Source organism: Sapajus apella, unplaced genomic scaffold (assembly GCF_009761245.1).
Source record: "Sapajus apella isolate SASKATOON/1434 unplaced genomic scaffold, GSC_monkey_1.0 scaffold23, whole genome shotgun sequence".
Lineage (NCBI taxonomy): Eukaryota > Metazoa > Chordata > Mammalia > Primates > Cebidae > Sapajus > Sapajus apella.
Genome location: NW_022436963.1, coordinates 3,121,055 through 3,148,651, shown reverse-complemented (window position 1 = coordinate 3,148,651; position 27,597 = coordinate 3,121,055). Strand labels below are relative to the sequence as shown.

Genomic DNA, 27,597 nt, shown 5'->3' with positions numbered 1-27,597 from the left:
AAAAAAAAAAAAAAAAAAATTAGCCAGGCATGGTGGCTCATGCCTGTTAATCCCAGCTACTCAGGAGGCTGAGGCAGGAAAATCACTTTAACCTGGGAGGTGGAGGTTGCAATGAGCCGAGATCATGTCACTGCACTCCAGCCTGGGCAGTGATACTCCATTTCAAAAAGAAAAAAGAAGACCACGGGAAGACTTCAGAAGATAACAATTCAAAAAATACTTAACCACCTTCCCTTCAGGAGGGTTGGCAGAACAACTATTGCCTATAGCCCCAGTCCCAAGTCTGTGGTGAGCCCTGCTAGAGAGGAACCCCACTGTATGCCTAGTCATGCCAAGGCCATCCAACAACTACTCCAGTCACTTCTACAGAAGCACTGGGTCCAGCCCATCAGCAATGCTTATAATCCTTCTTCAGCTATTTAGTCACATTAGGAACATTAACTAATTCAGTCATCAAACAACCCTATTAAGAAGATCATGCTTTAATTGTTTCCATTTTACAGATGCTGGCATTTACCTCACAAAGCCCTAAGGAGTAAAGATAGGATTTGATTCCAGGTGGTCAATTTGTCTGCAAAGTCCATGCTCTAAGCCACCACACTGCACTATCTCCCCTCTATTCCCATTTCCCTGAAAGCTATGTGGGAACAAAATAGAGAGTTCAGATCCACACATGTACTACACCTTGGTTTACAAAGCGTACAACAAAAATGCAATGCGAGTGCTGGATCAATTAGATAACCATACGGGGGCAAAGGAGGATGAACCTCGATCCCTATCTCATATCATAAAAATCAATTCTAGATGGATTACAAACCTAAACGATAAATTCCAAAACCAAACTCCTATCTGCTCCCTGTCTGTACCTCCCAACAACCTGTCCAAGCTCAGAAAATGGCATCTTCCAGCTTATCAGTTCAAATACCATGGAATTCAGCCTTCATTTCTCTCATACAATCTATATCCATTTGACCAACAAATCCTATCGTCTCTACCTTCAAAACTTATCCAGAATTCAACTACTTTCACTACCTCCACCAAGCTATCATCACCGCCTGCTTAGATTTCTGCAATATCTTCCTAGCTGGTCTCTCTGCTTTATCCCTTATCTCCTATACAGGCAGTAATCTCTATATCAGCCAGAATAATCTTTTAAAAGTCAGATTGTGTACTCCTCTGCCCAAACTCTCCAATAGCTCTTGCTATTCCACTTGCCTACAATATCTTTTCCCTAGACAAACATCTGGCTAGTCCACTTACTTCCCTCAGATGTAGGGGCTCACGCCTATAATTTGGAAGGCTGAGGTGGAAGTACTGCTTAAGGCCAGGAGCTTAAGACTAGCCTAGGCAACAAAGCAAGATCCCATCTCTACCCAAAAAATTATTTAAGTATTATTTATTTACTTATTTATTTTTTGGGCAGCATTCCAAGCCAGGGTAGGCTCAGAGACGCCCTATTATTTATTATTTATTTATTATCATACTCAGAGACTCCCTATTATTGAGGCAGAGTCTCGCTCTGTCGCCCAAGCAGGAGTACAATGGCACAATCTTGGCTTACTGCAACCTCTGCTCCCAAGTTCAAGTGATTCTCCTGCCTCAGCCTCCCGAGTAGCTGGAATTACAGATACCTACCATCACTAATGACTAATTTTTGTATTTTTTTTAGTAGAGATGGCGTTTCACCTTGCTGGCCAGGCTGATCTCAAACTCCTGACTTCAAGTGATCCACCTGCCTCGGCCTCCCAAACTGTCAGGATTCCAGGTGTGAGTGAGCCACTGTGCTCAGCCTATTTATTTTTTAAGACAAAGTCTCACTTTGTCAGTCAGGCTGGAGTGCAGTGGCACAAAGATGACTCCCTGCAGCCTCAACCTCCTGGCTCAAGTGATCCTTCCATCTCAGCCTCCTAAGCAACTGGGGCTACAGGTACTTGACACCATGCCTGGCTCTTTTTTTGTAGTAGTAGTAGTAGTAGTAGTAGTAGTGATGAGGTCTCACTATGTTGCCTAGGCTGGTCTCAAACTCCTGCCCTCAAGCAATCCTCCTGCCTCAGTGTCCCAAAGTGCTTGGATTACAGGCATAAGCCACTTGGCCCAGCCTCTCTAGTAAATTTTTTTTTTAATTAGCTGTAGTGGTGGTATGCACCTGTAGTCCTAGGTACTTGGAAGCTAAGGCAGGTGGATCCCTTGAGCCCAGGAGTTCAAGGCTGAAGTGAGCTCCGTCTCCCCCCGCAAAAAAAAAAAACCACCACCACAGACATTATTGAGTCTCCCTTTCTTCACAACACTTATGCCTTCTGGCATATTGTTTATATACTTGTTTACCATCTATCTCTACCTACTAAAATAAAAATCCCATGAGGAGAGGCATTTTTGTTCCCCATTCCCAATGCCCATGTCAATGTGTGGCAAAGAGTAGGTGCTCAATAATTACTACTGAATGACTGAATGAATGTATCTTTCCTCTGATGGTCTCACACACTGTTACTACTTTCCTAATGACCCCTGGTCTCTGAGACATGCCATTTCTTTTTTTGCTCTGCTGCCCAGACTGGAATGCAGTGGTGTGACCTCGGGTCACTGCAACCTCAGCCTCCTGGGTTCAAGTGATTCTCCTGCCTCAGCCTCTTGTGTAGCTGAGATTACAGGCGCACACCACCACGCCCAGCTAATTTTTGTATTTTTTTTAGTAGAAACGGGGTTTCACCATGTTGGCCAGGCTGGTCTCGAACTCCTGACCTGGTGATTCACCCAATTCAGCCTCCCAAAATGCTGGGATTACAGGCATGAGCCACCACACCTGGCTGAGACATGCCATTGTTTTAGGCAGTGATACACAGCTTTTTAAGCAACTATGACTCCAAGCAGACTCTTAACAACCAAGTACCTACCTAACAAGAACTTAATTTAAACTAACACATTTGACAAAGTCAGTTCTGATAGTCCGATACATCATGGTGATCTGCAGGCTGGAGAGTAGTCACGTAAATTCACAGACAGATGAATAACCTTATTCATTGAATGATAATGGTTCATCCAAAGAGAGATCTCTAGCAAAGTGCCACTAACTTCTATTCTCGGTTTTATCCTATTCCATTTTTTTCCCCATGATGTGGATAGTCAGTAGTGTGACAGAATCCATTATCTAAGCAAAACGAAAGCACATGCCCCACAAAGATTTGTACATGAATGTTCATAGTGGTTTTATTTGTAATAGAAAACAAAGGAAAAAAAAAAAAAAACCCTGGCCAAAAAAAAAGAAAAAAGAAAATGAGGCTAGGTGCACTGGCTCACACCTGCAATCCCAGAACTCTGGGATGCCAAGGAGGATGGATCACTTGAGGTCAGGAGCTAAAGACCAGCCTGGCCAACATAGTGAAACTCCGTCTCTATTAAAAATACAAAAGATTAGCCAGGCGTGATGGCCGGTGCCTATAATCCCAGCTACTCGGGAGGCTGAGGCAGAGGTTGCAGTAAGCTGAGATCGCACCACTGCATTCCATCCTGGGTGACAGAGCGAGACTCTGTCTCAAAAAAAAAAAAAAGAAAAGAAAGAAAGAAATGGATAAACAAATTGGAATATATATCCATAAAGTAGAATACTACTGAGTAATGAAAAGGAATGAGCTATTCAAACATAGAAGAATGAATCTCAAAATAATTACACTGAGCGAAAGCCAGAACTCCTGAGAGAAAGAAAAAGAGCAAGAGAATGAGAGAAAGAATAAAAAAGAGTGTGGTATTATGCCTAAAATATCCATGATGTATATATAGCCATATATATATATTGGTTCTCCTCCACAGTTCTTGGCTTTTAACTCCCACAGTGTTTGTTACAGTCTTTTGTTATAATGGTACATGTGTTAGGCTTTGGGGCAGACCTCAGGAAATCTCTCTGACCTACTCCTGCCATCCTTTCACCTGCCCCAGGGCAGGACTCTAATATTCCAAGCCCCTTTCTAATTGTGGGTCATAAGACCATACACTGGGGGAAGTAATACTGATGTGAAGCTTCCATAAAAACCCTAGAGAAGATAGGCAAGGTGTCATGCCTGTAATCCCAGCACTTTGGGAGGCCCAGTCGGGTGTATCACATGAGGCAAGGGGGTCAAGACCACCTTGGCCAAGATGGTGAAACCCCATTTGTACTAAAAATACAAAAATTAGCCAGGTGTGGTGGCACGCGCCTGTAATCCCAGCTACTTGGGAGGCTGAGGCAGATAACTGCTTAAACCCAGGTAGTGGAGGTTGCAGTGAGCCAAAATCATCAGGCCACTGCACTGCAGCCTAGGCAACAGAGCAAGACTCTGTCTCGGGTGGGGGGGGGTAGAAAAAAAAACAACAACAACCCTAGAAGGGATGGCTCACGCCTGTAACCCCAACACTTTGGGAGGCCAAGGGTGGATCAACTGAGGCCAGGAGGTCAAGACCAGCCTGGCCAACATGGTGAAACCCCATCTTTACTAAAAAATACAAAAATTAGCTGGGTGTGGTGGCGCACACCTGTAATCTCAGCTACTCGGGAGGTTGAGGCAGGAGAACTGGTTAATCTGGGGGAGAGAGACTACAGTGAGCCAAGATTGCACCACTGTACTGCAGCCTGGGTGACAGGGTGAGACTCTGTCTCAAACAAACAAACAACAACAAACCCTAGAGGACTGGGTTTGGAGAGTTTATGGATAGCTAAACACTCTGAGGCTTCTGCAGGGTGTCACACAAAGGGAAGGTATAGGAGCTGTGCATCCCTGCCCTAATCCCTTATCCTAGCATCTCCTCATCTGTATCCTCTGTAATATCCTTCATAATAAACCAGTAAACGTGTTTCTCTGAATTCTGTGAGTGGTTCCAGCAAATTAATTGAACCCAAAAAGGGGTTCATGAGAACCCCAATATGAAGCCTATCAACAGGTGTGTGTTGGTGGGCAGTCTTGCAACTGAGTACTTAAATAGATCTGACACTATCTGACACAATGTGATCTGACATTACCTCGAGGTAGATAGTGTTAGAATTGATTCGGAGGACACCTAGCTCACATCTGCTGCAGAATTAATTGCTCACTTGGTGGTGGGGAGAAATCCCCGCACATTTGGTCACCAGAAATCTGTGGTGATGATTGTTGTTGTGGTGCTGTGAGAGCAGAGGAATAACATGGTTGTAGAGTTTTTCCAAAAGAGAGTGAAAGACCAAGAGATAATACATCATGTGATTCCATTTATATTAAAAGTCTAGAAAATACAAACCAATCAATGACAGAAAGCAGATTAGTGGTTCTCTAGGGATAGGATTAGGGGCAGGGAGAGGAGAGAAGGACTTTAAGTGGACACAAGAAAAAGTTTCAGGGGTGACACATATGACAATTATCTTTTTATTAGTTTTATATAAATAGTATATAATCAAACCTGAATAAAGGTAGGGAAAATGTGAAAAAAACATGTAAAAATCCAACTAACTTTTTTTTTTTTTTTTTTTTTTTTCTATATTTTTTTTTTCTTTGAGACAGTCTTGCTCTGTCACTCCAACTGGAATGCAGTGGTGCAATCTTGGCTCACTACAACCTCCGTCTCCCAAGTTTAAGCAATTCTCCTGCCTTAGTTTCCCAAGCAGCTGGGATTGCTGGAGATTACAGGTGTGAACCACCATACCTGGCTAATTTTGTATTTAAAAAAGAAAAAGGGCAAAAACCGCAATTACTTTTGTACCAATCTCATAGTAGAGATGGGAATTAACAATGTTGACCAGGCTAATCTCGAACACCTGGCCTCAAGTGATCCTCCTACCTCGGCCTCCCAAAGTGCTGGGATTATAGACATGAGCCACCATGCCCGGCCCCAAGTAACTTTTAATATAGTACTCTGACTACACAGCCTCAGTGGAATATATTATATGGGAAAAAAAACTGTAAAAAAAAAAATCTTAGATCTGGCCACAATGGCTTACCTATAATCCCAGCACTTTGGGAGGCCAAGGCAGGAGGATCCCTTGAGCCCAGGAGTTCAAGGCCAGCCTGAGCAAAATAATGAGACGCCATCACTACAAAAAATTTAAAAATTAGCCAAGCTGGGCACAGTGGCTCACGCCTATAAAGTCTAATCATGAGGAACAAATCAGGCAAGTCCAAATTGAAGAATATTCTAGGGGAAAAAAAACTGGGAAATGTTCTAAAGGAAAAATTTGTCAAAACATATTACTGTCACGTGAAAGGGAAAACATGCTTTTGAACTATTCTGGAATAAGGGTTGGAACACTTATTCTTTAAGGATCAGATGGGCCAGGCACCTGTAATCTCAGCACTTTGGAAGGCCAGTGGATCACCTGAGGTCAGGAGTTCATGACCAGCCTGACCGACATGGTGAAACCCTGTCTCTACTAAATACAAAAAATTAGCCAGGCATGGTGGAGCATGCCTGTAATCCCAGCTACTTGGGAGGCCGAAGCAAGAAAATCACTTGAACCGTGGAGGCAGAGGTTGCAGTGAGCCAAGATTGCAGGATTGTGCCACTGCACTCCAGCCTGAGCAACAAGAGCAATACTCCATCTCAAAGAAATAAAATAAAATAAAGGCCTGGTGCAGTGGCTCACACCTGTAATCCCAACACTTTGGGAGACTGAACCAGGCGGATCACCTGAGGTCAGGAGTTCGAGACCAGCCTGACCAACATGGAGAAACCCCATCTCTACTAAAAATACAAAATTAATCAGGTGTGGTGGCACATGCCTATAATCCCAGCTACTCAGTGGGCTGAGGCAGGAGAACTGCTTGAACCTGGGAGGTGGAGGTTGCAGTGAGCTGAGATCATATTACTGCACTCCAGCCTGGGCAACAAGAGTGAAACTCCATCTCAAAAAAAAAAGGGATCAGATGGTAAATATTTCAGGCTTTGCAGGCAAACAATCTCTGTCACACTACCTAACTTTGTCACTGTAGCACAAAAGCAGCCAAAGGCAATTAAGTAAATGAATGGGCATGGCTGTGTTCTACTAAAACTATCAAAACAAGTGACTAGTACATGGGCTATAGTTTGTCAGTCCTTGTTCTAGAACAAAACAGGCTAAAGAGATGTAACAAATATAACAACTAAGCATAACAGTGATCCTTGACTACATCTTGGATCAGACACACAAAAAAAGACATTATTGGGACAACTGATAAAAAATTTGAATGTATATGACATAATACAAGGAAATATATTCCCTCATATACCAATAAAAATTTGAAAAATTCCCTTGATTAAATAATTGTACTATAATTACAAAGGAAAATGCCTTTCTTCTTAGGAAAGACAAGCTGAAGTATTTAGGGGTAAAAAGCTTGATGTCTACAACTAACTCTCAAATGGGTCAGAAAAAAAAGTGTTTGTGTACCTGTACATGCACATGTATGTATGCATATGGGGGAAGGGAGGGATAAAGCACATGTGGCTAACGTCAACTGGTGGTTGTAAATGATGAGGATGTAAGTGTTCACTACACTATTTTTGTAATTTTTCTGTAATAAGCACATATTACTCATATTCAGAAAATGATTGTTAAATTACAGGCTCAAATCTATAATCCCAGCACTTGAAGAGGCTGAGGCAGGCAGATCACTTGAGTTCAAGACCAGCCTGGGCAACATAATGAGACTTTACAAAAAATGAAAACAAATTAGTTGGGCATGGTGGCTTGTACCTGTAGTCCCAGCTACTTAGGAGGCCGAGGCAGGAGGATCACTTGAACCCAGGAGGTGAAGGCTGCAGTGAGCCACGATTCTACCGCTGCACTCCAGCCTAAGAGACAGAGTGAGACTCTGTCCCCAAAAAGAGTCCGGGGATGGGGTCAATAAGGAGTTTGGTATTATAAATTTTGAAATACTATCCCAACCCCAGACATATTTTCCAAAGAATAATCTAGGACATTAGGAAATCACGGGGTTCATAACATTTATTTGAAGCTATTTTTAAGAAAAGAAAATCTGGGTTCAAAACAGGAATGCTTAATATGACAGGCCATAATAAATGGTGAAAACTATAATCTCCATGACCTATGCTGCCTTGTGTTGGGCCCTGGGTTTCCACAGGAGGGAGGAAAATATTGGCTAGGATTCCAATTGGATTGCTGAAACTACTCCTCTCAGAGGCAATTCTTTATGAAACAAAAAACTACCTATTCCGATCTTAGTTAAAACTCTAGGGGTTCCCCTATACTTTTTCTGCTTCCAGCTACTCAGAGAGCGTGACTTTTCCTGCAGACTGTTATTTACTGATATGTTCAGAACTCATAGTGAGAGTCTTAAATAACACGTGTTAGAACACAAGCAAATAAAACCAGGGTTCTGGGCATCTCTCAAACCACCAACACTGGCCCTACATTCCAGGTGCCTTGCCTATCTCATTCCAGGCACTGTTGCCCTCTGCTAGACAACTAACTCTTTATACTCTAGCCACAATGGCCTCTAATTTCCTGATTTTTTTCCATTTCTTCATATATATATATATATGTGTTCATATATATATATATATGTGTGTGTGTGTGTGCATATATATATATATATATATATATATATAAAGAATATATTTTATCTATCTACCTATCTATCTATGTATTTATTTAGAGATGGAGCCTCACTCTGTCACCCAGACTTGAGTCTGCCTGTCTGTCTGTCTCCCTATCAATCTATATATTTAAGTAGAGATGGAGCCTCGCTCTGTCACCCAGGCTGGAGTGCTGGAGTGCAGTGGTAAGATCTTGGCTGACTGCAACCTCAACCTCCTAGGTTCAAGCAATTCTCCTGCCTCACCCTCCCAAGTAGCTGGGACCACAGGCACGTACCACCACGCCCAGCTAAATTTTGTATTTTCAGTTGAGATGGGGTTTCACCATGCTGGCCAGGTTGGTCTCAAACTCCTGACCTCAAGTAATCCACCTGCCTTGATCTCCCAAAGTGCTGGGATTACAGGCGTGAGCCACTGTGCCCAGCCTTTTTTTTTTTTTTTGAGATAGGGTCTCACTTTGTCACGAAGGCTGGAGTATAGTGGCAGGATCACAACTTACTGCAGCCTCAACCTCCTGGACTCAAACAATCCTCCCACCTCAGCCTCCCAAGTAGTTGGGACTACAGTAAAACACCACCATGCCCAGCTAATTTTTTTGTATTTTTTTTAGAGATGAGGTCTCACTATGTTGCCGAGGCTGGTCTCAAACTCCTGGGCTCAAGTGATTCGCCTGCCTCATCCTCCAAAAGTGCCGGGATTACAGGATTACCTGACCTAATTTCCTGATTTTTAAACAAGCAAATTTATTCTCATGTAAGGCCTTTGCTTAGAACAATTTACCCAATTCTTCAAATTGCAAGGAAAGAGAACAGAAGGGGGTCAGAGGACAAAAAAACAAAAGCAAGCTCCCTACAGGAGAATCAGAAGCCCAGGGTTTGAGAAGGAAACCAGCTTTCCTTACCCAGTGGTCCATGATTAAGGGGGTCAGCCTGAGGCCAAAGTTAACAAGGAAACTGGCTTTTTGTCAACAAGAAGGCTACGAGGCAAGTTCTAGAAAGAACTAATGGTACCATGTAACTAGCTGCAATTAAATGATCCTAGTATCCTGATATGCCATGTAAAATACACAAGAATAAAATGAAGAAAAGAAGATCTATATGTTCTAAAGATGTACCCGACAAGTCAGTCTGGTGACCAGACCTTGATTAACTTAAACTAGTGCTTATCAAACTTTTCCACCCGAGGGGTCCTAAAAAATGCCAAGACAAAATGTTCTCTTCCCTTTGGGACTCTTGGGGCACCACCCAAAGCACTCAAATCCAATATTTATTTGAAGAAATATCTTCTTTCTTTTTTTTTTTTTTTTTTTTTTGTTGAGAGAGAGAGAGACTTGCTCTCTCACCCAGGCTGGAGTGCAATGGCATGATCTCAGCTCACTGCAACCTCTGCCTCTCAGGTTCAAGGGATTCTCATTCTTCAGCCTCCCGAGTAGCTGGGACTACAGGCACCCGCCACCACACCCAGCTAATTTTTGTATTTTTAATAGAGATGGGCTTTCACCATGTTGGCCAGGCTGGTCTCTAACTCCCGACCTCAGGTAAACCGCCTGCCTCGGCCTCCCAAGGTGCTGGAATTATAGGCGTGAGCCACCACACCTGGATAAAATATTTTACTTCATCTTTAAAAATGTATGCGAATTCTGATTTCTATGTCATAATTTTCATTATAAAAAACATTTAGGGTCAGGTACACTGGCTCACTCCTGTAATCCCAGCACTTTGGGAGGCCAAGGGTGGTGGATCATAAGGTCACGAGTTTGAGACCAGCCTGACCAATACGGTGAAACGCCATCCCTACTAAAAATACAAAAATTAGCTAGACATGGTGGCATGCACCTGTAATCCCACCTACTCAGGAAGCTGAGGCAGGACAATCGCTTGAACCCTGGAGGCAAAGGTTGCAGTGAGCCAAGATCGCACCACTGTACTCCAGCCTGGGTAACACAGCAAGACTCTGTCTCCAAAAAAAAAAAAAAAACAACCACTTAAATTCCTTACCAGTTAAAGTACCGAAACTCCTAACCTTGACACCACTTCACCAATCTTCCAATAAATCTGACATTCCAACAAGTTTGTCAAGTTCATCCTAAAGCTCCATAAGCTCCCAGTTACCCCCAACCACAAATGGAGGAACTAAGTTGGAAAATAGCAATCATTCTTAGAATAACCAGTAAGTTACTTAATGTCTGTAGATTCTGGCCTGGGCTTTGATTTGTTTTACAATAAAATTCTTGAGAAAAGCCCTAATCTTGTCTTAGCCAAACGTGGCTATCCACAATGTAAGCCAAACAGTTTCGATGAGCAGTGTGTTCTCAGAAGAAAAGAATGGTGGTGGCCCAGGATACCTTCTTGGAGAACCAAAGACCAAATAAACCAGCACAGGTAAGAAAGTAAAAGCACTGGAGGAAAAGAATTGGGACATCTGGCATTTTCTTGCAAATATCCACGTAAGTAAAAGGGTAACCTAAAAGAAATGCAAGAGGTAGTGGAGAGGGGAATCTCATTATTAACTACGATTTGATATATATCTGGAAAATAACTGAAAATCTGGAGTGAAACTAGGAACTAGATCCATAAATCTGAATAAATAAGACACATGAAGTTCTTCTTAAACAAAGAAAACATATTAAATTCTAAGAGTCTCCTTTACCATCCAACCTTTAGTTATTTTTCTCCCGTGTTTCCCTGTTGCAGAAGGATAAGAAACTACTTTGGAGAAATAATGTTAGGATTGTTGCCATTTGTACAGACTGACAGACCCTTGGACATCTCTCTTGGTCTGGGCTCTCTATCACAGACAGTTGACAGAGCCATCAACCATTAAGGAAGAGTCTACTGCAAGCTTAAAGAGTGAAGTGAGGCCAGGTACTGTGGCTCATGCCTGTAATCCCAGTGCTTTGGGAGACCAAGTTGGGTGGATCACTTCAGGTCAGGAGTTTGAGACCAGCCCAGCCAACATGGTGAAACCCCGTCTCGACTAAAAATACAAAAAATTAGCCGGGTATGGTGGTGTGCATCTGTAATCCCAGCTCAGGAGGTTCAGGCAGGAGAATTGCTTGAACTGGGGAGGCGGAGTTTGCAGTGAGCCAAGATTGTGCCCCTGTACTCCAGACTGGATGACAGAATGAGACTATCTCAAAAAAGAAAACAAAACAAAAAACAGTGAAGTGACATCAAGGAAATAAATGTCCCAATGAACCAGCAATACACTGGAAAATCCCTTTACAAAGCCACAAAAACATATGACTCTACCTGCGACATGTATCAACCATTCAGACTTTCACATCCACTGGAACATACATTAACCAGCAACTGGAAATAAACTTTTTAAAATAAAGGCTGGGCCAGGCATGGTGGCTCATGCCTAATCCCAGCACTTTGGCAGGCCGAGACAGGAGGATCACAAGGTCAGGAGTTTGAGCCTGGCCAACATGGTGAAAATCCGTCTCTATTATAAATACTAAAATTAGCTAGGCATGGTGGCAGGCTCCTACAATCCCAGCTATTCAGGAAGCTGAAACCGGAAGGCAGAAGTTGCAGTGAGCTGAGATCACACTACCGTACTCTAGCCTGGGCAAAAGAGTGAGACTCCATCTCAAAAAAATAAATAAATACGGCTGGGCGTGGTGGCTCATGCCTGTAATCGCAGCACTTTGGGAGGCCGAGGCGGGTGGATCACGAGGTCAAGAGGTCGAGACCATCCTGGTCAACATGGTGAAACCCCGTCTCTACTAAAAATACAAAAAATTAGCTGGGCATGGTGGTGCGTGCCTGTAATCCCAGCTACTCAGGAGGCTGAGGCAGGAGAATTGCCTGAACCCGGGAGGCGGAGGTTGTGGTGAGCCGAGATCGCGCCACTGCACTCCAGCCTGGGTAACATGAGTGAAACTCTGTCTCAAAAATAAATAAATAAATAAATAAGTCAATAAATGAGGCCAGGAGTTTGGAGACCAGCCTGGACAACATGGTAAAACCCTGTCTCTGCAGAAAAAAAAAAAAAAATTAGCTTGGCCAGGTGTGGGCTCATACCTGTAATCCTAGCACTTTGGGAGGCCAAGCTAAAAGGATTGCTTGAGCCCAGGAGTTCAAGAGCAGCCTGGGCAACATAGAGAGACCCTATCTCCATTTTTAAAAAATGTTTAAAAAGCCTGTAATTTCAGCACTTTGGGAGGCTGAGGTGGGTAGACTATTGGCAGTTAGAAGTTCAAGACCAGCCTGGCCAACATGGTAAAACCCAGTCTCTACTGAAAAAAAAAAAAGGAAAAATTAGCCAAGTATGGTGGCACATGCCTGTAATCCCAGCTACTCGGGAGACTGAGGCAGGAGGATCACTTGAACTGGGAGGCAGAGGTTGCAGTGAGCCAAGATCACTCCAGTACACTCCAGCCTGGGCAAATGAGTGAGAATCCGTATCAAAATAAAATAAACAAATAAAATAATTTTTTCTTTTAATTTTAAAAATTAGCTGGGCACGGTGATGCACTCCTGTCGTCTCAGCTACCTGAGAGGCTAAGGTGGGAGGAGCACCTGAGCCTGGGGGGCTGCAGTGAGTCATGATCATACCACTAAACTCCAGTCTAGGCGACCGTGGGTGAGACCCTGTCTCAAAGAAAAAGAATGAATAAGTGAAAGAAAGAAAAACCATTACACAAGGAAAACCAATCCCAGAGGCATCAAATTTTGAACCTCTACCTTTAATAACAGACCCCAAAGGTGTTAACACCCAACATTCCCTACCATTCCAAAAGAACAGAGAGAGCTAAGCACACGTATCAGGAGAAAAGAAAAAGAGGGGGATGAAAAACCAAATCTAAAATGTCTCACAACATGTCATGGGTCCTCTAACATGTTATAAACAAAAAAGCACTAGCTTCTCCTCACTTGCAGGTTGGTTTGAAGACAAAGTCATGGAGCTGTTTTCCAACAGCCAAACCTCAGTGTTCTATAATAATAACCAGTTCTTGCACTCATATCCCACTATTCAACATACAACGGTCATTATCAAGGAGGAAACAATGCCCTGACTTATTGTAGCAAAGCCAAAAATAAATAACTCCCCCATCCACTCCTTATCCTGTTAATCTCACCTTTGTAAAAGATCTCATCCTCTTCCTAGGTTTTTACCTCTTCAATCTGCCTACAAATCCAGTAAGTCACCAAGTCCTATAATATCCAGTGCAAAAAGTCTGACCATTTACTCCTCTTGTGTGGTTAACTGACCCAAACAGTTCCAATCCTCATTACTATTTTCCATAAAGTTCTACTACAGAGCTAATTGATACTCCCTGTCTACAGGCCATGTCTTTGATATGGTGCTAGAGTAACATTCCTAAAGTCAAAGGTCTGATGGATGCTCCTCAGTAAAAGCACCATCAATTCCGTGTTGCCTATAAAACAAATTCTAAACTACTCCACGATCTGACCACAGGTCATCTCTCCAGTCTCACTCTGGTGATCCCCCTAACATGCCCAGTGCATTAATGAATAAGACAGCTCTTCATTCCTTAGCATTTGCCATACTTTCCCTTCTACTTTGACTTATTCATGCTGTTACTTCTAACTGTCCTTCCATCTCTGCTCAACAATATCAGCAATCACCTTCTTTCCTCAAAGCACAAACTAGGAAGGAAAGCGAACATATCACAAGAAAGGGAATTATAAGAATCTATGGTCTCAGAAGCAGCATTGGTTTGAAAAAGGAGCACTGCCTTGAAGACCAGAAGTCCAGCTTTGCCACTTTCTTGCTGAGTAAGCCATTTACCTTTATGGGCCTCAGTTTCCCCATCTGTAAAATGTATCTACTCTACCTAACATATAAGATTATCCAGACAATTAAGTATGGGCCAGGCACGGTGCCTCACACCTGTAATCCCAGCACTTTGGGAGTCTGAGGTGGGCGGATCACCTGTGAGGCCAGCCTGGCCAACAAGGTAAAACCCTGTCTCTATTAAATACAAAAAATTAACAAGGCATGGTGGTACATGCCTGTAATCCCAGCTACTACTCAGGAGGCTGAGGTGGGAGAATTGCTTGAACTTGGGAGGCAGAGGTTGCAGTGAGTCGAGATCGTACCACTGCACTCCAGCCTGGGTGACAAAGCAAGACTCTGTCTCAAAAAAAAAAAAAAACAGACAGACAAGTATGATAAAGTGTGTCAAAATGCTTGTGGGGGAATGGAGCTGAAGCTTATAGGGAAAATTATACCTTTATATGCTTACATAGAAAAAAAATCTAAAAATTAATGAGCTATACACATTCTTAAGAAGTTTGAAAGAAAGCTTTAAATGCTTACATAGAAAAACATCTGACAATTAATGGGCTATGCACATTCTTGAGAAATCTGAAAGGCAAAATAAACCCAAAAGAAATAGAAAATTTTAAAGTAGAAATTACAACGAAAACAAACAAAATACACCACAGCCAAAAGACAGTTTGTGAAAAGAATAAGATTGTTCACATGCTTGTGTAAACTATGACAAACAATATAAAAGTAAGCTATGGTTATCCAACAGAGATGAAACTTCAAATAGAAAGGACTGAAGCAAGTTTCCTTTGTGAAATGGTTTTTCAGATCTCAGTACTATTGACATTGGGGCCAGATAATTGCTAGGGTGGGCTGGGGGCTGTTCTATGCATTGTAGGGTGCTTGGTTGCATCCTCAGCCTCTTTCCACTAGATGACAGTAGCATCCTCACCCTACCCCCAAGAACCCTGACAACCAATGTCTTCACACATTATAAACTGTCCCCTAAGAAGCAAAATCATACCAGGTTGAGAACCACTGCTCTAAGAAAACAAAAGGGCCACATCACACTATACCAAGACTAGATTATTCATTGCTATTTTTTTTGTTTGTTCATTTTCTTTTGTTTTGAGAGGGAGTTTGCTCTTGTTGCCTAGGCTGGAGTGCAATGGTGTGATCTCGGCTCACCACAACCTCCGCCTCTCAGGTTCAAGAGATTCTCCTGCCTCAGCCTCCCGAGTAGCTGGGATTACAGGCATATGCCACCACACCTGGCTAATTTTGTATTTTTAGTAGGGATAGGGTTTCTCCATGTTGGTCAGGCTGGTCTCGAACTCCCGACCTCAGGTGATCTGCCCACCTCAGCCTCCCAAAGGGCTGGAATTACAGGTGTGAGCCACCGCACCCAGCCTTCATTGCTATTCTTAATGGTAAAATAGCTGGCTGCTTTGCCCATGACTATGGGATGGCAGCAAGGACAAGACTAAAGAAAGAGGCAGGTCTGGGATTTTTCAGGAAAATTGCATAGACTGCTCAACATGAGAGGAAAAGAAAAGCTTTAAGAGGTAAAATAGGGTCAAAATCACCACAAGTACTTTTGTGGCTCTTAACACTGTAGTGAAATATAAAAACTGGTCCTTGAGTCAAATTCCAACAAGTCAGTTAACCTAACAGAGCACAGCAGGACATAGTGCCTAATGGAATGTTTGTTTATCACTCTGAACTTCAATAAAAATAAGTCATTTCAAAATTTTTAAAAAGTATTAATGTGGGCCAGGCGCAGTGGCTCAAGCCTGTAATCCCAGCACTGTGGGAGGCTGAGGCGGGTGGATCACGAGGTCAAGAGATCGAGACCATCCTGGTCAACATGGTGAAACCTCGTCTCTACTAAAAATACAAAAAATTAGCTGGACATGGTGGCGCGTGCCTGTAATCCCAGCTACTCAGGAGGCTGAGGCAGGAGAATTGCCTGAACCCGGGAGGCGGAGGTTGTGGTGAGCTGAGATCGCGCCATTGCACTCCAGCCTGGATAACAAGAGCGAAACTCTGTCTCAAAAAAAAAAAAAAAAAAGTATTAATGTGATAATTGCGTAAATATTGTTTTTAAAAACCCAAATTTAATCTGTCACAGGAGTAATATTTTTAAAAACCAATTGCATAGCTACACTATTCTGAGACAAATCATAATTAAATTATTGTCATTTCTAAATAAATAATAAAGTCCACAGAAGCCTACCATATAATTTTTGAATAATTAAGAATTTTACAAGGAAAAGAGAATACCAAGAAGCCAACAGGGAAGATAGTGTGTATATATCCATTATACTCACCAGAAGCATCTAAAATCCAATCTAAACCTGATGGGAGTACTAGGGGTATCTGTAAATAAAATTATGAGAACCAAAATGATGAAAAGCAAAAAGTGATGCTGACACCTAGGGACTCTAACATCATTGCAGGAACAGTAAGAGCCAAGTAAACATTACTGTCTTCCATTATTTCTATTCATTCTACTTTCTAGAAATGAGACTCCAACTGAAGAAGCTAGCAATGGACAGCAAATGCTATTAAAGGGGATAAAAGTGAATGGTCATTTCCCTGCAGAAATGGAGCAGAGATTTCTGGACAGTATAAAGGAGGGCAAAGGGACTCCCAAGCCATATGACAGCTGTTAGGATGAATGAGAAATGAAGATAGTAAACATCAGCAAAGACAGAGGATCAGTGCTCATCCTCCTGGAATCTGAAGAATGGTAGGAGTACATTTTCCTACGTTCCTTCAGATTCAAGTAATTAGATGATCTAATGCAACGTTCAGTTCCACTAGGGGGTCGGCTATGAACAGACAAAAACCCTATTCCTCAGTCAGTAGGAAGCTTACAAACAACTAAATCCTATGCCGTAAAAGGCTGGAATTAATTGAGAAGCCCTGTAGCTAGCCAAATGACCTAACATTAGAATGAACATTAAAAGAAAAAGTCCAATGCCTTTCAAGGAGCTGAGGGAAAAAGAGGAGTGAGCTGAGCAAACCAAATAGAAGGCATCAAAAGGGGGCCTACCAGTTATGGTGATGTGGTACCCTCCCAGTAGGAGCAGTTTATGGTCACTGGAATGGCCAAGAGGTAGAGCAGCACTGCAGGAAATGCAGTGAGCTTTCTGAAATTGTGAACCTGTCTGGGAATCTCTGCCCAGACAATTCCCTCACATACCTACAAGAAGAAGTGTAACGTATAATTTCAGAAAACTTACAGACCACTCACAGTTACCCTCATGTCTACCTGAAGAGCCCATGGCCTCCTGACTGCAAAGTCTTACCACAGGGACTCTGACACTGACTCCTTCATGACCCAGGCAAGTATGCAACATTCTGTAATCTCTGGACCTGAGTCCATACATCCATCAAAAATGAGCTAACGGCTAAAGGTTCTTCCAGCAATAAAACAAAGCTTATGTGGAGGAACAATAATCCATTTCCTAGGAACGAATATCTAAGTTCATTGCAACTCAGTTCCTAGTCTATGTCTTCTTACTATGGATGGCCTAAGAAATCCAACAGGAAACACCAAGCTCTCCCAGCAAAAATTCCATTGAAGGAAAATATAAGGCAATCTCTGTCACTCAATAGAGCTCACTTACCATCCAGCAGGTCTTCTTCATCATCCCTGTCACACTCCTCCACTGCCACCTCCTCCTCCTCCTCCTCCTCTTCCGCATCCTCCAGCTCCACGTCCGGGTCCAGGTCTGGATCGCTCCCTGAGGCAGATTCGTCTGACATGGCTCCCAGAGGTCCTCAGTGGGCATTACCGACTCATGGTCCACTGCAGGGGTGCTAGGAGGAGGACAAGAGGCATTAGAATCACCAAGGGTTTTGCTTAGGAGCACAAGTCTTTCAAAGAAAAAAATGCTGGCTGGGCACAGTGGCTCATCACTGTAATCCCAGCACTTTGGGAGGCCAACACAGGTGGATCACCTGAGGTCAGGAGTTTGAGACCAGCCTGGCCAACATGGTGAAACCTCGTCTCTTCTAAAAATACAAGTTAGCAACGCATGGTGGCACACACACCTGTAATCCCAGCTACTCAGGTGGCTGCAGCATGTGAATTGCTTAAACGGGGGAGGTAGAGGTTGCAGTAAGTCAAGATGGCGCCACTGCACTGCAGCCTGAGCAATGAAGTGAGACTCTGACTCCAAAAGAAAAACAAAGAAAAAAAAATGCTGAACATGAATTCCCTGGAACTTCTCTAAGCAAGGCAAGCTAACCATACCCAAATCACAATCTTCCCTATGAGTATACTGGCCCTGAAAGAAGTTTTCGTGACTCTGTGTAGCTCAAACATCTCTTGGCTATTTTGACAAGAAAATACCTTAAACTAACAATAACAGTAAAACTATAAACCTTGAAATTCCCATTTGTTTATTCCTTCCTGTATCAACTGTTTCCTGAGCAACAGCTCTCTATATCTATCTATACACATAAATATATATGTATGCAGAGAGTCCCCAACCTGCAATGGTTTAACTTACAATTGTGCGAAAATGACACACAATTCAGTAGAAACTGTACTTCAAATTTTAAATGTTTCCCAGGCTAGTGACATACAGAACTATACTCTCTGGCAATGCTGAGCAGTGGCAACAAGCTGAGGTTCCCAGCCTGCCATGCTATCATGAAGTGTGCAGTTTACTGCGCTGCCAGATGATTTTGACTGTGGACAATGTAAGCGTTCTTTACTTTTTTATTTTTAGACAAGGTCCAGCTCTGTTGGCCAGGCTGGAGTGTGAGTGGAATGCAGTAGCACAATCATAGCTCACTGCAGCCTCAAATTCCTGGGTTCAAGCAATCCTTCGGCCTAAAACCTCCTGAGTAGCTAGAAAGACAGGCACATATAACCATGCCTGGCTAAGACAGTGTTAAGTGTTCTGGGTACCTTTAAGGTAGTCTAGGCCAAGCTATGATGTTGAGTAGGTTAGGTGCATTAAACAGACTTTCAACTTACAATAGTTTCAACTTACAATGCATTTATCAGGATGTAACCCCATTGTACATGAAGGAGCAGCTGTATATAATCCCAGGTGCTAGTCTAGGGTTTGGGGACATAGCAGGAAGCGGAAGCAGAACAAAGCATGCAAGGAGTGCTCAGGGCTGGTGTGTGCCAGGAGGAGCTGCTAATTTATATAGGGAGGTCAGTGAAATTCTCGCTGAGCAGAAACCAAAAGGAAGGAAGCCATACAGACATCTGGAGGGAGTGTGTTCCAGGTAGAGTGAGCACCAGCGGCAGAGCAGGAATGGCTGGGAGTACTCAGGAGCTAGAAGTATGTTTTACTCAAGTTACTCATTCATTGACATGCAGTCCTTCATTTGCCAACCTGCCATACTATGTCTACCATGTGTCAGGCACTGTGCATGTCTGTCTGTCTCTTTTATCACTTTACTATTAGCTATAAAGGCCATTTCTTCTTGAGGGTAAAATAAAATAAAATTATGGTAAAGAGATGGCTAGTTGGGTAGCTCTGCGATAAACTACGTACAGCAAAATGTTAACTTGTGAATTCACTGACCAATTTTTCTGTATATTTCAAATTTTCTTTCTTTTCTCTTTTTTCTTTTTTTGAGATACAATCTCACTCTGTCACCCAGGCTGGCACGCAGTGGCGCGATCTCAGCTCACTGCAACCTCCACCTCCAGGGTTCAAATGATTCTCCTACCTCAGCCTCCCGAGCAGCTGTTATAGGTATGCGTCACCACACTCAGCTAATTTTTATATTTTTAGTAGAGACGGGGTTTCACCATGTTGGCCAGGCTGGTCTCAAACTCCTGACCTCAGGTGATCCTCCCGCCTCGGCCTCCCAAAGTGCTGGAATTACAGGCATGAGCCACTGTGCCCAGCCTCCAATTTTCATAGCAAAATCACAGAAGAGGTAAATAATCTTTTATAAGACAAACTGCTGCAGATAAATACATCAACAATCAGACCATCCTCAAATTCCTACCTCCCAAAATTAAAAATTTAGATACAAGTCTCTAATTATTTAACATAAAATATACTGCAGAACTGCAATCTCTTATTAAGCTTCAGATAATTTGAAACATAACATCCATCTTCTCCTGAAGAGAACAGAAAAGAAAAGAAAAAAAGGAAAGCAAATTAGATTATTTAGAGTTTTAGAAAACTAGAACTTAGGACTGTTCAGAGTTAGAAATAACAGGAATCAAGAGTGTGTGTGGCCGGATGTGGTGGCTCATGCCTGTAATCCCAGCACTTTGGGAGGCCAAGGCGGGGTGGATCACCTGAGGTCAGGAGTTCGAGACCAGCCTGGCCAACATGGTGAAACCCTGTCTCTACTAAAAATACAAAAATTAGCCAGGCATAGGCCGGGCGCGGTGGCTCAAGCCTGTAATCCCAGCACTTTGGGAGGCCGAGGTGGGTGGATCACGAGGTCAAGGGATCGAGACCATCCTGGTCAACACGGTGAAACCCCGTCTCTAATAAAACTACAAAAAATTAGCTGGGCATGGTGGCGCGTGCCTGTAATCCCAGCTACTCAGGAGGCTGAGGCAGGAGAATTGCCTGAACCCGGGAGGCGGAGGTTGCGGTGAGCCGAGATCGTGCCATTGCACTCCAGCCTGGGTAACAAGAGCGAAACTCCGTCTCAAAAAAAAAAAAAAAATTAGCCAGGCATGGTGACTGGCACCTATAATCCCAGCTACTCAGGAGGTTGAGGCAGGAAAATCACTTGAAGCTGGGAGATGGAGGTTGCAGTGAGCCAAGATCATGCCATTGCACTCCAGCCTGGGGGACAACAGCAAGACTCCATCTCAAAAAAAAGTGTGTGTGTCCAGATGGTTCATGTACTTAGCCTCTCAAGACAAAATAAAAAACAGCTGTGAAATGATCTAATAATAAAATTTAAATTTCTGCATTAATAACTCACTCCCAAAAACATCTACAAAGGGCATTAAGGGACAGAGGAGAAATGTGATTGGCAAATACAAATTCATATCTAATCCTGAGTTACCATTCACTTAATGACCTGGCAGATTTCAAATCTCTGTAAAAATGACTATCCTGGAAAAAAAAAAAAAAAAAGAAATGACTATCCTGTGTCTCTGGTTCATTTAATAGGTTTTAGAAAGGAAGTAGAAAATCAATTAGATATCAACAACTTTGGAAGTAAAATTTACTTCTTAATATTTGTAGTGAAATTTATTTCTGAATGTTAGTATATTCATTAGCAACTACTACGTATTTGGAAGTCAATGATTGTAATCAGCATAACCCCTCTCTTTCATCCTAGACTCCTTGAGATAAGAGTGTTTTGGCCAGGCATGGTGGCTCACACCTGTAATCCCAGCAATTTGGGAGGCCTAAGTGGGCGGATCATCTGAGGTCAGGAGTTCGAGACCAGCCTGACCAATATAGTTAAACCCCATCTCTACTAAAAATACAAAATTATCCGGGCGCAGTGGCACATGCCTGTAATCCCAGCTACTTGGGAGCCTGAGGCAGGAGGATCGCCTGAACCAGGAAGCAGGGGTTCTAGTGATCTGAGACCAAACCATTGCTCTCCAGCCTAGGCAACAAGAGTGAAACTCCATCTCAAAAAAAAGAGTATTTTCTCTGCAATGTGCTTGGCTGATTTTAGAGAACCATTTTTAATTAGCAAGTACTTTTAGGTAATCTGAATGCCTGTCATCCTAGAGAAGAAATTGTATGGTGACAACAGAGAGAGACTCCTCAAAAAAAAAAAGAAAGAAAAAACAGACAACAGAGCCTAGTGCGGTGGTTCACACCTGTAATCCTAGCACTTTGAGAGTTCAAGATAGGAGGACTGTTTGGCCCAAGAGTTCAAGACCCAGCCTGGGCAACACAGCAACACCCCACATCTATAAGATATATAAAAAATACCTGGGCATGGTGGTGTGCAACTGTAGTCCCAGCTATTTGGGAGACGGGGGTGGGAGGATCACTTGAGTGCAGGCAACAAGCAAAAATCGCAGGGGAAAAGCTGGCCTTGGGGGGCAGCAGTCAGCTGTATTCTGTCTCTAAGGGGCTCCGCCCTCACACACACATACCTCCATGTGGGCATAGCCTTTCAGAACACAAGGCAGCCTTGATTCAGTACTCAGCTCTTAGGTAGACACACATGGTTGGTGATGTCGGGGGAGGGGGGAGTGATAAAGAAAATAATCCATCTCCCTCATTTGCTCCTCATTCTATGCAAAACACTGCTTCAGTCTCCAGTGAGGAGGGGCTCTGTCTCTAATACAGGTATTGATCGACTTACGACCTATGCAACTTATGACCATTCGACTTTACGACCACAATCGCTAGCTATGACTGCTCCGCATCTGGCAGCGCAAACGTTGCCCAGCTGAGCATACGACAGTGCGGACCAGGTTCCGGCAGCACTACCATCTCCACGTGCATATAGCCTACTCAACTTACGACCAAATTGTGTTACGACCGGTCTGTCGGAACCAATCGTGGTCGTAAGTCGAGCACTAGCTGTACCAGAAACCAGGAGAGCAATAACGGGTATGCTGCACCTTACTGAGGACCCATGTTCCTACAGAGCAAATTCTGGGAATCAAATTATATTTCAATGAAACTGGAGAACTAGCTATTTAAAAGAACTTTACAGAAGACCATTCTGAAAAGCAAATATTCAACCCCTAAGTATTTTACTAAGTCTACAGTTCAATATATTGGGTTCTTAAAAGGAGGCTATAATTATGAAGAAATCCATAGCCAATCCTAGCCTAGCACCTCATAGCAATCTTGAGAGTAAAGGAAAACACTGTTCTGTCCTGCTAAGTTCAAAGACAATAGCACCTGTCAATAGAGTGGTACCTGGCCAAGAATCAGCAGAATTAATCATGCAGGCACAGCCCTTAAGAGACATGAGGCATGGCAAGGTGGGGATATTAGGGTACACACAGGAGGAAACACACACACACACACATACATACACAAACACACATACACACACACACACACAAAGCCTTTGTTCACAAAGCAGACCACCAGGCTTGCAGAATTCACACGGGAATCATAAGACTCTGAGCACACACGCTGCCTCATCACTGTGAGGCTGCCTCATGAAATTTCAAAGACGTCATTATGGTCCTTGATAGCATCATGATTGTTCCTTTTAAATAAAAGGATCCTTCCCAGACTGCCATGTCCTCATTAATTTTGGTGACCCTGAGTAATACTAAATTCTGCCAAATGGTCTCAAAGCAAGTCCATAGCAAGTGCAAATGACTTGTTTTCTTCTTGAAGAATATATAAACAAAACACTGGATTTGAGCTAATTTACAAGGAGAAGAAATTCTTTTAAGAGTAGAAAGACAGACCAGGCATGGTGGCTCACTCCTGTAATCCCAGCACTTTGGGAGACTAAGGCAGGAGAATTATTTGAGCCCAGGAGTTTGAGATCAGACTGGGCAACATAGGAAGACTCCATCTCTACAAATACACACACACACACACACACACACACACACACACACACACACACACAAATACAAAAATTAGCCAGCCATAGTGGCGTGCACCTGTAGTCCCAGCTACTTGGGAGGCTGAGGTGGGAGGATCACTTGAGCCCGGGAGGTTGAGGCTGCAGTGAGCCATGACTGGGCCACTGCACTCCAGCCTGAGTAATAAAGCTAGTCTCAAAAAACAAATAAATAAAATTTTTAAAAAAAGAACAGCAGGAAAATATTCAGTCCAAAGCTTTGGTCAACACCCTTTACAAAAAATTAGTCAAGGAATTTATATAATTCAAAGACAAAAAAAAAGAGATCGGTTCACTGAGTATAGTACTCACTGGGAACTCACAGAATTCTTTCAGTCTGCTTAGAGATCCACTGTGGATTATTAAATTTCTTTCCAAATACCTTCCTATGTAAAACAGACACTACTCCAGTCACACCCAATGCATACTTTCAAACCACCATGTACCTCAATGCTTTTTGAGTGTCTATCAGTTACTTTTAAAAAATTTAGAAACACACAAAGCAGCCACAGAGCTACACTGACATGACAGCTCAACATTTCACTTGGAAATATAATGAGAATTTTGGCAATCTGAAACTTAAGAGAAAAAAAGAAACAAAAGGTGAACAAATGCATTCAAGATTCGAAGGACCAGGACCACAGGAGACAACTCTCTACACAGGAGACAACTACCTCCAAAAGATAGTACAATGGAGCCTGGCCCAGGGAATCAGAACCTAGCATAGCCCTAGAGGCATGTTTACACAATCACTCAAGAAACCTAATTCCAGCCACAGCTCTATGAGTAAATAGCTGAATGATTTTGGGCAAGTCAATTCTCCCTCAGCTTCAATCATTCCTCTTATTCCAACCCAGACGAGAAATGGGCCTGTGTTAATCTTCAAGATCTCTTCTAGATTCTAAAACAGCAATTCTCAAAGGGTGGTCCAGGAAACCCTGGGAGTCCCCAGGACCCTTTCAATGGAACCACAATGTCAAAATTATGGTTTAAAGAGCCTTTCAGGGAGTCTCTGAGCCCACTCTGGCTCAAGAGGCTGCCCCAATTAAGGGGGGAGTGGAAGAGTATAAGAGGGTCCTAAGAGCAAAAAGTTTAAGAACTGCTGTTCTAAGACTATAAGATTTTAAGATCTGTGAAATTTTCAGGTGTCACAAAGAAAGAATTTTACATTTTTAAAATATGCAGAGGACCAAATTACACGTGAACATCGTAAAATATTTGAACTGTTCTACACTGTCTTCAAAAAGGCCGGGCACAGAAGCTCACACCCATAATTGCAGCACTTTAGGAATGCTTGAGAACAGAAGTTTGAGACTAGCCTGGGAAGCCCGTGTTTGAGACTGCAGTAAGCTGTGATCGTGCCACTGTCCTCCAGCCTGGGAAACATAGTAAGACCTTCTCTCAGAACAACAACAACAAAACATAAGATTTATCTGATACAAAAATAATATATATTTTACAAATGTATTATTAATAGCTTTTTTTTTTTAATTTTTGGAGACGGAGTTTCACTCTTGTTGCCCAGGCTGGAGTACAGTGGCACAATCTTGGCTCACCACAACCTCCACCTCTTGAGTTCAAGTGATTCTCCTACCTCAGCCTCCTGAAGAGCTGGGATTATAGGCACCCGCCACCCACGCCCAGCGAATTTTTGTATTTTTAGTAGAGACAAGGTTTCACTGTGTTGGCCAGACTGGTCTCAAACTCCTGACCTCGTGATCTGCCTGCCTTAGCCTCCCAAAGTTCTGGGAATTAGACATATGCCACCATGCCTGGCCTGATAGATTATTTTATAAATGTAAGTAGCCATCAAAGGCAAGCTTTCTCAATGAGTGAAGTTAATGCTACATTTGCAAAATCAAAGTTTTACTTTTACCATTCAATCTCTGCCATCCACGCTGGTTTAAAATGGACAAGGGCTGAGGTTCTCTGTGTTCCCCCTCAAGACTTTCCTGGCTTAGGCCCTTCATGTAAGAAGTCATTGAATAGCACATCCCTACAGGATTATTCCCAGACATTTTGAGTAAATGGAGGTAAAGTTCCAGAAGGTCACTCTGAGGAGAGCAAATGAAAGGTTCAATTCCTTCTCCATGGAATCATGGCCAGCAGGGAAAAAAAGTTGTTGGGGATAAAGAGTGGAAAACAATTTGGAAGAGATGAGCTAAAGCAGGGATGACAGTTTGAGCTATGAGAAGCCTATGTAATACACTGCCCCACCATCTAGAAATCTGAGCTCTGAAAAATTCACACACACACACACACACACACACACACCATCAGACCAGTATAATATGAAGGTGATAAAAAGAAGACAAAAATAAGATCTCTGGATACAAAGAATGAGACAAGAATGAGAAAGAAGAGAGGCCAAGGCAGGCAGATCACCTGAGGTAGGGAGTTTCAGAGCAGCCTAACATGGAGATACCCTGTCTACTAAAATTACAAAATTAGCCAGGCATGGTAGCTCATGCCTGTAATCCCAACTACTTGGGAGGCTGAGACAGGAGAATTGCTTGAACCCAGGAGGCGGAGGTTGCAGTGAGCCGAGATCATGCCATTGCACTCCAGCCTCGGTAATAAGAGCAAAGCTCCATCTAAAAAAAAAAAAAAAAAAAGAATGAGAAACAAATTCTTTGCTTTGCTTGTGAACAAAGGCTTTGCGTGCTGTTACCTCCTGTATATGCAGTATGCTACCATTCGACCTGTGACTGCTGTATCTCTTTCCACACAGCTCTAACTTCTTAAGATGCTGATTACAGGCCAGGTGCAGTGGCTCATGTCTATTATCTCAGAACTCTGAGAGGCCAAGGTGAGAGGATCGTTTGAGCCCAGGAGTTTGAGACCAGCCTGGACAACATAGTGAGACCCCATCTCTACAAAACATTTTAAAATTAGCTGGCATGCTAGTGCGCACCTATAGTTCCAGCTTCTTGGGAGGCTGAGGGCAGGGGCTCACTTGAGCTCAGGTGTTCAAGGTTCCAGTGAGTCATGACCATACAACTGCACTTCAGCCTGGGTGGACAGTGTAAGACCCTAACTCAAAAAAAAAAAGAAAAAAGAATGGTGACTACAGAAACAAGAGCCCACATGGCAGGGACATGGAGGGCCCACTTTCCTCAGACTTCCCTAAGCCTAAGTCAGCCCTGAGTTCAGAACAGTTTAAAAGCAGATCAGTTTATCTGCTAGACAATGAGACTGAGAGGCTTGGAGAAAAGCCAAGCCATGCTCAGTGTCTCATCCTTCCAACTCCCCAATCACCACTCCACCATTCTCCCTTACCTGTCTCAAAGTACAAGTCCTCTGAGGATCCTCCCTCTCCTGAGCTCTATCACAGAGCCACAGATCTCAGTCTGGGTGCTTTTATGCCCAGACCAATACAAGCTGTGCACAGAGGAGATTTTGCCCTTCATAGCTGCCCAAACATTCAGTATGAACTGTGACAAAGACTATGTCTAGTCAAACTACTCACCAGACCTGATCCCAAAAAGCTCTGTGGAAGTAGCATTTCAACAAAGTCCTTTTAAAGAAACTGTGGCAGGAATCCTATATGAATTCTTTTATAATCCAAATAATAACCACTGGGCTGGGCACGTTGCCTGATGCCTATAATCCCAGCACTTTGGGAGGCCAAGGTGGGTGGATTACTTGAGGCCAGGGGTTCAAGACCAACCTGGCCAACCTGTCTCTACTAAAAATACAAAAATTAGCCGGGTGTGGTGGTGCATGCCTGCAGTCCGAGCTACTTGGGAAGCTGAGGCAGAAGAATTGCCTGAACCCAGGAGACAGAGGTTGCAGTGAGCACAG

General features: G+C 43.0%; 1 protein-coding gene and 1 long non-coding RNA gene across 6 annotated transcripts in view; one reads left to right on the top strand and one right to left on the bottom strand.

Moving 5' to 3' along the window:
- Positions 1-27,597, bottom strand: part of RAD54L2 (RAD54 like 2) — a 112,533-nt gene that overhangs the window by 49,862 nt on the left and 35,074 nt on the right. For all 5 annotated transcript variants that reach the window (XM_032290022.1, XM_032290021.1, XM_032290023.1 and 2 more), the window contains one exon: positions 17,910-18,102. In XM_032290022.1, the coding sequence (XP_032145913.1) occupies positions 17,910-18,048 (139 nt within the window). In that variant the 5' untranslated portion in view covers positions 18,049-18,102. The remainder of the gene's footprint in view (positions 1-17,909; positions 18,103-27,597) is intronic.
- LOC116559357 lies at positions 12,679-26,321 on the top strand. Its single transcript, XR_004272434.1, has 2 exons — positions 12,679-12,708; positions 26,166-26,321. It is a non-coding gene; the product is annotated as an uncharacterized LOC116559357 (long non-coding RNA).